This window comes from Euprymna scolopes, chromosome 44 (genome assembly GCF_053919585.1).
Source record: "Euprymna scolopes isolate OS-2025 chromosome 44, ASM5391958v1, whole genome shotgun sequence".
Lineage (NCBI taxonomy): Eukaryota > Metazoa > Mollusca > Cephalopoda > Sepiida > Sepiolidae > Euprymna > Euprymna scolopes.
In genome coordinates, this window is record NC_136525.1 from 47,477,091 (window position 1) to 47,490,965 (window position 13,875).

The following is a 13,875-nucleotide window of genomic DNA, read 5'->3' on the forward strand; positions in this document are numbered from 1 at the left end:
AATGAGATCTATCTACTTGCGCAGAAATAGAGACTCTATTCAATGTACATCTTATATAAACTGTATGTATTGTTCCCCTCTAATTTGCTGTATTTGTAATAATTTCATAATAGACATTCCAATCAATTTCATCGATTACATATTCTATCCAGCTTAATAATTTGTGTAGTATTTATATGGGATATTCAATATCTAAAGCGGTTTCAGACAAATATTGATACAAATAATAATTCCCAAGTAATAATTCTTCTTTTAACTAAACCAATCGATGGAATAGAGATTTAAAGTTTGCAAACGATCCCGGACCTATTAGATCAAAATATTTGTCCAAGAGAGACGAGTGTTCTTTTCACCTTTTATAAATAGCATTATTATTTATTCCTGATTCTATAAATGTACTTTTCATAATGTAATAAAAAAAATTGAAATTCCAATCGTCTTCGTAGATAACATATTCAATACGGCTCAATAATGTCCTGGGTCCCATTTATTAATTCTAAGATTACTTACCTCTGATTTTGAGTAAATGCAATTTTAAAAATCTATTCGTATACATTTGTTCAAGAATGGTGCGCTTTATTTCAGTCAAAACAGAATTATTTCCAAATTGTAAACTGCTGAGAGTTTCATCCAAAATTCTTCCAATGCTTTTAAATAATTCTGTCATGCTGCAAATAAACAGAAATAAAAATGTATTTTAATAAGAGCATCCTTGTTCATCTATACATACAAGGTGTCATGAAAATTCAGTATGATATTGCTATACATCTTATGAGACGACTGACCAATTTTTGGATTCAAAGTTCAAATGAACAGCTACAGCAGGAATTGGAATACACCCCACTAAAGCCCGATTCTCACAACTGGTGAATTTCAAAAATGTAATCTGAACGATACGTAAAGAAGATTCTGTTTTAAACTAAAAAAAAAAACACAGAACCGTATGGAATGCTTCAGACTGCTTTTGGACCATTTTTTTTACATGGGGGTCACCACTTATCAAGGCCACTCAGGGATAAGGGTTATTGCGTGTACAGTAATCAATGAGATATCATTGTAGTAATCATTAGTATTGGGGGTTTTGATAGAGTGTCTTAAAGGAGCGGTTTGTCAGGAGTTTTTTTTATGTTGGACTTGAAAACGTCCAAGTTGTAGTCAGGTGAGAAACAGGCAAGCAGCAGAGAGTTCCACTGGCTTGCAGTTCTAAGAAAGAAGCTTTGCTCATGGAATCTACGTTTGGATTTAGGCACAGATAAAGAGTGGGGAAAATTATTGATAGTAATTTCAGCCAGACGGGTGTTTCTCGTTAAAGATTGGCGAGGGAGGGGACGAGGGATTGGAGCTCAGACGAGCACCTGCCATGGAAATAACGATAAAACAAAGACAGGCTCGCAATGTCTCTTCTGTGGGAGAGAGGTTGCAGGGAAGAGAAAAGGGCATCCCCCACTAAACCACGAAGTCTATTTTGTACTCTGTCAAGGCAGGATAGGTTGTTTTTAGCAGCTCCTACCCAGATGCAGTACTGCATCCTTGGACATACTTGGCTTTTATACAGATAGAGAATTGCATCAGTAGTGAGATATCTTCTGGAGCGGTAGAAGGATCCCACCATTTTCCCAGCGTCCCTGGCAACAGATTTGATGTACGTGTTCCATTTCAGATCAGGAGTAAAGGTCAAACCCAGAAGCTTGCCAAAACATGGAGCCTCCCCAATACGAGAGCCATCCATTTCAATGCATGAATCGAGCATCAGTCTTTGAATGGCATAAGATATTTAAGAAAGGCAGGGAGTCTGTGAGAGATGATAAGAGGTGTGGAAGGAATAAGGAAGTCAGAGTTGATTGGCCAAATAAAGAATTTCATGGATAAGGACGGTCGTGTGTCAATAAGTCCACTGTTTGATGTCAGTGTAAGAACTGTACACACAATTATTTGCGAAGAACTGAAGATGCAGAAGATTTGCGCGAAGCTTGTCCCAAGAGTGCCCAGAGAACTCCATCCTTGTCATAGACTATTTGACCAATATAGACATTAACACAGTTCCTCACCATACTCCCTGTGACTCTTGGTTATTCTCTAAGCTCAAGGAAAACCTTTGAGGCTGTCGTTATGAGGCAGGTATAAGTGATATGTAACGTGTTAGGTGGAGAAAAGACAAAAATATTTATGTATGAAACTCTTTCTCATTTGATAGAGTTTTCTTCTTTTGCTGCAAAATCGTTAAGAACATCTTAATATATCTCTTGTATTCATATTAAGTATCTATTTAGAATAAGTTTTGATAAATTATAGACATTGTAATGAAATCTAGAAATAAGAAAATCGATTTCATAGTCTTACCCTGTATCTGTGAAATCAATTTGATTCTGTTCTAAAGCCACTAAAAACCGTTCAATATCTTTCATGTATAAAGACCCATTTAACCAATTGTTGCCAATTCCAGTCTCAAAGACAGGAGGGTTCGTAATTAGGGAGGAAATTAAGTCCTGAATTTCGGCTTCCTCCAAGATAATGCTGGTAAAATTCAGCTTCACTGAATCCAGTGGAAAATTCGGGTCGTACAGCTTTTCAATCTGAAAAAGAATAACAATTTCATTCGTAAGTAAAATCATCGAATATATAAAGTTGCATTGTCGGAATTTGAACAGTCAGACCTAAACAGTAATCAATACTTGATTCAGACTAGCTCACAATTTTTTAGTTTTGCTTTCCACCATATTATTGGCATTGACATAATTTATTTCGCTTTCTTTTTCAAAACGCTTACCCCGATAAGAAAATGGTAGAAGATGTCTTTTTCTAAACAAGCTATAACATTATCAACTATCCTCGTAAAAAAATACAAATACAATATAAATTTTATTAGCACCATTGAAATATATAAATATATATACGAACATATGTTATACTGTCGGATATTTAAAGTGAAAAAGCAATTTGTTTGACATATCTATATTTGATTCGGACTATTCAACTTTTTTGTTTTTCCTTGAATCCTGCTATTAGCATGAATGTAATTTATTCCGCTTTGTTTTTCTCCAAATTCTTAATATATAATAAATAGTAAGACATTTTAACTTCTGACCAAGTGATAACATTTTCTTCACTATTGTCCTTATCAACATTATTTCTCTTCAAACTACTGTCTTATATACGTTATTTCTCTTTGAATTATCTTCATCAACATTATTTCTCTTCGAATTATTCTCCTTATCGACATTATTTCTCTTCGAACAATTGTCTCCATCAACATTATTTCTGTTTTGACTATTGCCTTTATCAACATCATTTCTCTTTTGACTATTGTCCTCATCAACATCATTTCTATTCAAACTATTTTTCTCATCAGCATTATTTCTTTTCACAATTTGAAAAATTGTTATTTTTGAGATTGCTTTCCTTGTCAATGTTATTGTTTAAAAGAGAAATTTCAGGATGTCAGTCTTGTTGTTTTTGTAGAAAAATATGATATAACGACTGTCTTTTTACCATTTTCGAATGTCTTTTATTTCAATGTTACACTCATTAAAAATACATTCATGCCAATAACATAATTCAAGGAAAAACAAAAAAGTTGGATAGTTCGAATCAAATATAGATATGTCAGACAAATTGCCTTTTCAAATATAATGATATAACAACTGCCGTTTAAGAAAGAATAATTCACGAGACTATTGTCCTTATCAACATTACTTCTCTTATGATTACCGTCCAAATAAATATTATTTCCCTTCAGACTATTTTATTAAAGGCATGATTTGATTTAAATATACAAATTAAAATTTTTTTTTAATTTGTCATTAAGATTGATAAATTAAAAATTCCTAATTTTTTTAATTTATAGAAATTCTACGAAATATATACAAATTCGACGAAGAAAAAGGAAAGTTTTATATAAATAAAGTATGACTAAAATAAAAGATCATTCGAAAATTAAAAGGAATATAAAAAGTTTGTCAAAAAATAAAACAAAAAGAAAAAAAGGAGAATTTTATATATATGAAGTATGATTGAACTAAAAGACATTCGAAAATTGTAACAGACGTTTTGAGTATACGTTTCAAATACATCTAAAATTCCCAATCGTGTAAAATATCGAAAGGTGTGAATCTACAATTTTTAAAATGAATTATTAAATCACTAATTTAACCTAATCAATAAATTAAAATTGCACCAGCATGTTTGTCGTCGTGTCACATTAGAAGTCAATCGATTAAAATGAAGTCGATTTTATATATCTTATAAGGAATATGGAAATAAAAAACTAAAATAAAAAGAAAAGGCTAGAAATTAACTCGATTTTATTATAGATTTATAAATAAGAATTGTAGAAACTAAATACTCTCATTTTGTTAATAAACAAACAAACAAACAAACAAACAAAAACAAAGACTTGGAGGAAGGAAATACCTTCGAAAATGGTAACTTTACTTAATTGGTAAATTTAAATTGCACCAGCATGTTCCCCATCGTGTCAAATTAAAGTAATTAATTCATAAGAAATTCACAAAGAAACAAAATGGCGACGTCTTTTTAAAATAAGAAAGAAAAAGATGGAAAGAAATATTTTCAAAAATGGTAACTTACGTTTTGAATATTCCAATTTTATCTAAAATTTCCAATCGTGTCAAATATCGAAAGGTGTGAAGCTCCAATTTTTTAAAATGAATTATTAAATCACTAATTTAACTTAATCAATAAATTAAAATTGCACCAGCATGTTTGTCGTCGTGTCACATTAGAAGTCAATTGATTAAAATGAACTCGATTTTATACATTTTATGAGATATATGAAAGTAAAAATTATGAAAACAAAATACTGTCGTTTAAAAAAAAAGGTTAGAATGAACTCGATCGTATAGATTTATAAATAAGAACTGTAGAAAGTAAATACTTTCATTTTGTTTTTATAAGAAATATGAAAATAAGAATTATAAAAATAAAATACTGTCGTTTTAAGAAAGAAAAGAAAAGGCTAAATGAACTCGATTTTATTATAGACTAGCGGGGGTGCTCGTCGTTGCCCAGCGTGTGTAGAGGTGTAAAAGAAGCAAAAAAAGTGTTAGAAGGCAGGCAGGTTCGAACCCATGATGTTTAAGCGGAGAACCTGAGATTTTACCGCTGTGCTACGCTGACAAAAGTGAAAAGCGTTTAAATTTTGCTTTTTTTTTGTCAATGAAAAGCTGTTGACTCACTGATAATTAGGCCAGGAGTCGGCAAAGATATGAAATGAATCTCGTGATATTTATTTCCTTCGCCACGAGGTCGTTAAGTGTCCAAATGAATAGCAATTGTCTGACATGAGGGTTTTTTTCCACACAGTGATCAAAGCTAATTGCTTTCTGGAGGCCAAACAATCAGGCGAGACGGGAGAATAGTGGGAATTCTTAGCATGTCAAAGTCGCTCAAATAAAAGATACACACAACCCCGTTTGTAACGTGATCGTCTTGAGGGAGCGATTTTCTATCCCCCATTGGGGAAGTTGAGACTCCCCTAACACCTGAGACAGACCAGGTAAATATGCTAAGATTGTCTAATTGAATCCTGGTCACGGCACCACTTGTAGCCATACTCCCATGCTTAGGTCAAGCAACTGACCTCTGACTACCCTCGGAAACTGTGGCTCCTGATTTCTAGTCGTCCAGGAAACCTCCACATTAATTCTCAACGCCTCTGTGTAGAATTCTGCTGAAAGCAAAAAGCGAAGCTTCCATGCGCCGAAAGAAAGACAGACTAACCGGGGTTTCCCTCTACTAAAAATCGTAATTGTAAATCGTAGATATTATAATCTAGGTAGTATATAACAAGTTCTAAGTATTAGTGACCTCCCTCCGAGCGCCCCCCGTAAAAAACCTTTGCTGGACATACAAAAAAACGCATATAACATTTTCGCTTTTATATAATAGATTAATAAATAAGAATTGTAGAAGCATAATATTTTCATTTTGTTAAAATAAGGAAGAATATGATGGAAAGAAATATATTAAAAAAATGGTAACTTACGTTTTGAATAAAAGTTGCAAGTCCATCAATACTTGAAAGTGCATACATCCAATTTTTGGTGAAGAATTCTTTTAATGAAACACTGGAACAAAGGAGAGTTTGAAAGTCGCCTGCTTTACTTCCCAAAACATCTGTTGCAAAGATTTCCTGAAACAAGGAACTATTCACACAGATCTTTTCCCACTGGACTTCACCTAACAACTTTTGGTACTGAAATTGAAAAAAAAAAAGAGAAAAATAGAATCAATATTTAAATTATGCAGAAAATAAACAAAAATGATTATAGCAATTTATCACTATTCACCTTCGTAGTCTCAGTTCCTTACCTTCTTAATAAAATACAATTAATACATTTAAATAGAGTTTGATAGGAAAATTGAAAGAAATATTAAAACTTCAGCCGCTTACGCTCGTAATAAAATACAGTTAGTACATTTAAATAGAGTTTGATTAGAGAATTAAAGGGGTATTAAAACTTCAGTCGCTTACGTTCTTAAAGTTTGCAGGCAGATAATAAATAAATAAATAAATAAAAGCTATTTACTGTTAAAAAGAAGATAGAAAGCTACAATCAATATTTAAATTATGTATAACGTATGCCGGCAGAAAATAAAGTAAGATAATAAATAATAGCCATTTATCCTTATTCGCCTTCATAGCTTCAGCCGCTTACGTTTTTAATAAAATAGGTTTGGTTTGATTGCTCTGTTTTACGACATATCAACCCTAAATAGAGTTTGATAGGAAACTTAAAAGAAAGGCACAATAAATATTTAAATTATGTATACGTTTTTCATAGAATGAAATGAATACATTTTAGTATAGTTTATAAGAAAATTAAAAGGAATATTAAAACTGCAGTCGCTTATGTTCTTGATAAAATACAATTAATACAGGGCCCAACTCTAATTAGGCCCCGTTTCTTAATGTTTTGTCCGAATGAAATGAAACTTTGGTCATAACTAGTTTATTATATTCAAAACATCACATTCAAAACACTAGGGTCTTTGGCCCTTTTTCTCCGTTGACTGTAAAATGTTAAGAAGAACAATTGAATATCCTCTGTTTTTTTTTGGTCACCCTGTATATCTGGACAGTTTGATAAGAATTAAAAAGAATGTTAAAACTTCAGTCGCTTATGTTCTTAATAAAATACAATTAATATATTTGCAAAGTTTGATAAGAGAATTAAAAAAAATATTAAAACTTCATACGCTTACGTTCTTGATAAAATACATTATTCTAAATCAACGGGTTTCATTGGTTTTCATTTTCAATTTTTTTAATATATAATACTGGTCTGGTAAAGTTCTCATTGGCGATTGGTGAGATAAGATATTTTTTCAATTTATGTATACACATTTAATAGAATGCAATTAATACATTTTAATAGAGTTTATCAGAAAATTAAAAAAGAATATTAAAAATTCAGTCGCTTACGTTCTTGATAAAATACAATTAGTACATTTGAATATAGTTTTATAAGAGAATTAAAAAGAATATTAAACCTTCAGTCGCTTACGTTCTTGATAAAATACAATATATTTGAATATAGTTTTATCAGAGAAGTAAAAGAAACAATGAAGCTTGTTAATGAAGCTTGTCGACAAAATATATTTAAAATAAATACATAAATAAATAATAGCAACTAGCAGGACCTGTGGAAATTCCACAGGGGACTCATTCATATGTAATTTATTGATGTTGGCATTCTGTAGATGTTCAGTATAAATGAGGACACTGATATTATTGTAGCTCTTTTGTTAAAACTGCAAAACTACTTATCTTAGATAGCAGGGACGCCCGGCATAGGCAGGTCGTAAAGTACGCTTAAATATGATATTTTAATTCTTGCAGATTTCGTATATATTTTTATAGAGTTAATGTTCAATCGATTTTTATATATTATAAAGTGGCGATTAAAAAAAATATCCATATGACTTGGTGCATCAGCTTGAATCGAAATCGAAACCAAAACTTATATATATATATATATATATATATATATATATATATATATATATATATATATATATATAACTTGAGTTCCTCCAGCTATTATTTATTACAAGAAATGGAAGTCGATAACAATTAAACGACAGTAGCAGAATGAAAGATAGAAAGGATAATGTTCGGCATCACTCTACAAGACAGAAAGACAAACATCTGGATTCGCCAACAAACAAGAGTTATTGACATCAATACTGCCATCAAAACATCCAAACACAAATAGGCAGGGCACGTAGCCAGACAACATGACAACAGATAGTCCACCAGGACAACGGAATGGACACTTCGTGAACATGAGAGGCCAAAGGGAAGACCAAGAACAAGATGGAAGGAGGACCTTATATAACACATGGGTCCCACATGGCAGCAGATAGCTCGGGACAGTGAGATCGTTAAAGTTCATGGAAGGGTGCCCCTTTAAGTAATAAAACCCTTATTAAGATTATATATATATATATATATATATATATTGAGTAAGATAGTAGATAATTTAAAATTAAAATTAAAAATCAGTTTGTCTATCTCAATAAAAACATCGTTTCCGAAACGATCGTACAATTTATTGATTTTGTTCGTTCTTCCTTGTGAAACCGATTTTTAATTTTTAATTTTAATTATAAATTATCAATCATTTTACTCAATATTAAAATAGCTCTAGGATATATATGCCTATCGAGCTTATTATATATCTACATTACAAGGAACACTGTTTTCTTTTATTTTAATTGTATTATTGAATTTACTAATACATTAAAATAAAATCTGCTGTTTAGACTGTTTTTCTAATCCCCTTAATATATATATATATATATATATATATATATATATATATATATATATATATTAGTGGCCTGGCAAGGCAACATGAGAGACAACCAAGCAAAAAAAACAACAAAAAACAAAAAAAACCCTAAGCAAAATTCATTGCAAAGCAGCAAAACTTAAACTAGCCTACCAGGACACTATATATACAAATGTAGGCAAATTTGTATTAGTTTGAAAATATTTTTTACCAATTGTCATAAAATTTTAACGGTAGAATAATATTATAATCTTCTAAACGCCTACACATTTTACTGTAGTTTCGTCCCAAAGAACCAAAGATATGAATATTTTAATATTCAATTTGGCTACGAGTATAGATATATCCATCCATCCATCCATCCATGCATACATACATACATACATACATACATACATACATACATACATACATACATATATAATACTTTCTCTCTCTCTAGAAGCATTTATCGTGATCGACAATGCTATAGAGGTCAAAACTATGGCGTCTTGGATCGACGTATTTTGTAGTTTTTTGAGGTTTTCCCTCTCATCTCTCTCTTTCTCGGCATAAATTTCGGCTTAGTGCTGTCCATTGCCCACATTCCGCACCGAAATCCCTGAGATCTCGCTTTAGCACATCCTTGAAGCTGAGACGCTGATGACCAACAGACCAAGTACCCTCTTTCAAAACACCATGTAATAAATTGTGAGGTAGGCGTTCACATGAAATTTGGTTTACATGGCCTGCTCACCGAAGTCTCATAAACTTAAGTCTCGAGGAAAGTGCACCTGAACCTGTCCGTCTGAAGAGCTCTTTGGTTGTCATTCTGTCCTCCCATGCCACGCCAATGATTGATCAGAGACATCTTATATGAAGGCACAAACTTTGGACTCTTGCAAACGATATGCAGACCACATCTCATACACACAGACTCTTGGTAGAGGCTAGGCCAAGTTGCGTGCTAAGTTTGGGGTCTAGAGTAATGTTTTTAGCGATGGTCGCACCAAGGTATTTGAATTTATCCACATTCTCCAGGGTTGTATTATCTATTGTAAAACTAACACTCTCTGATGATTGGGAGAGGATGACGGTTTTCTTAAGACCGATTGTTAGTCCGAAATGTCTACATGAGTTTCAGAGAATCTGGAAGTCGTTGAAGATCCTCAGTGGAAGATGTGCAAAAAGCAGCATTATAAGCATAGAGGAGTTCACAGACAACTAGTTCGTGAACTCTCGACTTTGTATCGTGAGAGGGTAAAGAAGTTTCCATCATCACGGGTGAGGATCGAAACCCCCACAGATTTATCGACATTCTGGTATGCTTGTTTGAAAACAAAGGAGAAGTAGATCTCAAACAAGACTGAGACAAGCACGCAGTTTAACTCCGTGATTGATTGGAAACCGATCAGACAAATCTCCCCCATACTGAACTCGCCCATGCATGTTTTCGTGAAATGCTTTGATGAGTGACAGGGTAGGGGGACAGTGCGCTTTCTCAAGGACGAAGAATAGAGCTCCTCTATCGACCGGTTCGAATACTTTTGTCAGGTTTATGAAAGCCATATGTCGCCAAGTTGTCGCTATTCTCGTGACTTCTCCTGGAGCTGTCTTACACAGAAGATAATGTCCATGATGACCGACCTGCCCTAAACCTACATTGCGATTCAGGATACACAGTTTCAGCAATTTTCTGTAGACGTGAGAGGAGCACATGGACCATTACTTTCCAAGTTAGACTGCAAAGTGAGATGCCACGGTAATTGTTGCAATCCCCCTCTTGAACCTTTGTTTTTGAAAAGTGTTATAATTTTTGCATCTTTGAAATCTCGTGGAAGAGTTGTGTGGGCCCAGAAATTGAGGATAAGCCGATGGATGTGTTCGGTAAGAACCTCTGAACCTGCTTTGAGGAGCTCAGCAGATATTCCGTCCTCACCTGCAGCTTTATTGCTGTGGAGAGCAAATATTACTTTGGCTACCCTTTCCATGGTTGGTTCTTCATCGAGTTCATTTACGGTTGGGAATTTGATTGACTGAATGACCTACTGAGGCACGTTGCTGTCACCATTATACAAGTCTATGAAATCCATCGATTTAATTTCTCAGAATTATCTATGATTGTTGTACCGTCTTTATGCTGAAGGATACCGAATGATTGCTATATATATATATATATATATATATATATATATATATATATATATATATATATATATATATATATATATAGAGAGAGAGAGACTCATTCCTTATTACACGTACCTCTATAAGGCCACCATTCGCCCATGTATGAAATACTGTTGTCACATTTTGGCTGGTGCATCTGCTACTTGTCTCTCACTCCTGGACAGGGTTCAAAAGAGAGTCGCCAACCTGATAGGTCCTAAACTGTCATCAAAGCTTCAACGTCTGTCCCATCGACGAAATGCTGCATCCCTCTGCCTGTTCTACAAGTATTTTAATGGTGAATGCTTTGACGAACTACAAGCACTTGTATTCGCTCGACGTGAATACCCTCAACAAACCCGGCAAGCAGCTAAATCCCACCCCCTTCACAGTAGAGATCCCTAGGTGTAAGAAAGCCTTTTACTGCAATAGTTTCTTCCCCAGAACTGCCAGACTTTGGAACTCCCTTTCACGTTCCTGCTTCCTCAACTGTACTGACATGCAGAAGTTCAAGTGTAATGTAAACAGACATCTCGCTACTCATCTCTCTTCATAATGCCCCCGCAGCTTATGTTCCAGATAGTAGCCCTCTACTTCAAAGTAGCACTGTGCCTTGTTTGGGGTGAAAATTGAATAATAATAATAATAAAAAAAACATCTTTGCTTGATTTTGGTTCCAACGTCCAAGAGTTTCCAGAAATTTATTAGAGAGAAAAGATTTTACCACTTCTATTGATTGTAACCGATTTTGGCCGTGAATTCTCAGCAGAAAAAATATAGGAATCTACGATTATCGAGGAAGTGGAGAGGTAATAGGCCTATAACACCTCAGATATTGTGCTGCAGTTTATGTATATTACATTTGCATGAAATGTCTTTATTTTTAATCCTATTAAGGTCAATATCAGTGGGGAAAAATGAGTTCATTTTATATATAGAGAGAAGAAAACAATTCCACGTTTAAAATGGTCCTATAAATCTGGCTCCCAATTCATAGTGTCCCTTTATACCAAGGTGGCAGGCTGCCTTGGGAATGGTAATAAAAGAATTAAAAGGGTCAATTCTACAATATCCAAAATAAGTAAAATCTCTTACCTTTGCTTGATTTTGGTTCCAACGTCCAAGAGTTTCTAGAAGCACTTTGACAAATTCAGGAGTTTTCTCAATCAATTGGAACAATTTACGGAACTCCATTGAGTTTATGAATTCACTCAAAACAAATTTGTTCGTGGCTTGAAATAAATTAAACAAATGAAGTTCACATAAAAATATGACCGTTTTAGACAAATATTCATACAATTAGACAAATATTATTGCAATTAGACAAATATTCATGCAATTAGACAAATATTCATGCAATTAGACAAATATTCATGCAATTAGACATATTAAAAAAAATTATCAAAAAAAGAAAAAACAACTTCATGTGTAAATAGATAGAGTTCTTTTATTTTTATAAAGAAAATAATCTTTAGGCGATTAATGGGAATTCGTAAGCATTACAACATAAATCTAGTGAGTCTAGTAAGTATCGTTTATACTATTCACACCTAATGGTCGAGGAGGATGAAAAGCCGAGAGAGAGAGAGAGAGAGAGAGAGAGAGAGAGAGAGAGAGAGAGAGAGAGAGAGAGGGAGAAAGAGAGCGAGCGCGAGAGAGGGAGAGATAAAGAGCGAGAAAGGGAGAGAGAGAGCAAGACAGAGACAGAGAAAGAGAGAGAGAGAGAGAGAGAGAGAGAGAGAGAGAGCGCCAGAGCGAGAGTGAGAGCACTAAACAGGCCTGAATGAGTGCGTGGGGATTGGGAATCATAAATTCCAGTGAAGACCAATGGTCAATGCCAACATTTCTAAAATTAAAATTGTTGGTTTTACACAAGGTTACAGCATTCATATATCTTCTGCAACAGAATAAAAGAATAAAATTTAATAATTGTATGTTTGAAATCTAAATAAAAAGTTGACAGCAATCCTTTTCACTGACGCTGCATTTCTCAGCTGGACTACAAACAATGACGTGATTTTCAAAATGGCTCGAAGTCAACTCATATACTACTGTAAAATCGTGATAAAACAAGTCAGCTTTCTCGGCTGCCGTGCAAGCGACATTATGGTTTTTGTGGTGGGGATTGCTGACTGGCCATTATTTATCAAACTATTATAAATTTTCTGGAAATCACGAGCTCCTGTTTTCTGCAGCTCGATACCGTGTTCTGGTTATTTCAGTCTGCTTTTTTCTCAATTTACATGATTTTCGGAATATGGGGAGATTTTTTGTATTAGCCATTATTTATCACACTATTGATAAAACCCAGAAATTAGAAAATTATAAATGTAATAACTTGCAATTCCAATCAACTTCATAGATTACATATTCTCTCGAAATAAAGTAAAAAATTTAGGCAGAAATTAGAAAATTATATTATATGTTTTATATTAACTTAAGTTCCTTAGCAACGTCTCCAATATTAAAAATGATTATTTTACACAAGGTAAAAACATACGTTGCAAAAACATTTAATAATAATAAAAGAATGACAATATAAAGAAATGAAAAAGCACGTAAAATGCTGCAAAGATCGAAATTGAGCTCAACAAAGCATGCAGGACGATTACCAGCAACCTTAAATCGACCAACCTGCCATCCATCTATAGGATTCTGGAATCGCTCTGCCGCAGATCTGTTGAGAGATAGCAAAGACAGAGTGGTACAAGCAAAGCAACACAAATCGCCACCCCTTATTTGAACACTAAGAGGTTCCGCAGCGACTACCACCCCCACAAGAGTCCTTCCACCTGCATTGGTGGAATGAGTCAGTCAAGAACAACAAAAACAAGACTCTTCCGGCACCAAAAGAGAACTTCCCTCTGAACTGCCCCTGGAAAGAATGGGTAAAATTCAACCAGGCACAAGT

General features: G+C 33.8%; 1 protein-coding gene across 4 annotated transcripts in view; it reads right to left on the minus strand.

Moving 5' to 3' along the window:
* Positions 1 to 13,875, minus strand: part of LOC145268835 (uncharacterized) — a 1,065,816-nt gene that overhangs the window by 415,593 nt on the left and 636,348 nt on the right. For all 4 annotated transcript variants that reach the window (XM_080124499.1, XM_080124501.1, XM_080124498.1 and 1 more), the window contains 4 exons: positions 12,060 to 12,196; positions 6,005 to 6,214; positions 2,341 to 2,573; positions 511 to 668 (listed from right to left, as the gene is read on the minus strand). In XM_080124499.1, the coding sequence (XP_079980625.1) occupies positions 511 to 668; positions 2,341 to 2,573; positions 6,005 to 6,214; positions 12,060 to 12,196 (738 nt within the window). The remainder of the gene's footprint in view (positions 1 to 510; positions 669 to 2,340; positions 2,574 to 6,004; positions 6,215 to 12,059; positions 12,197 to 13,875) is intronic.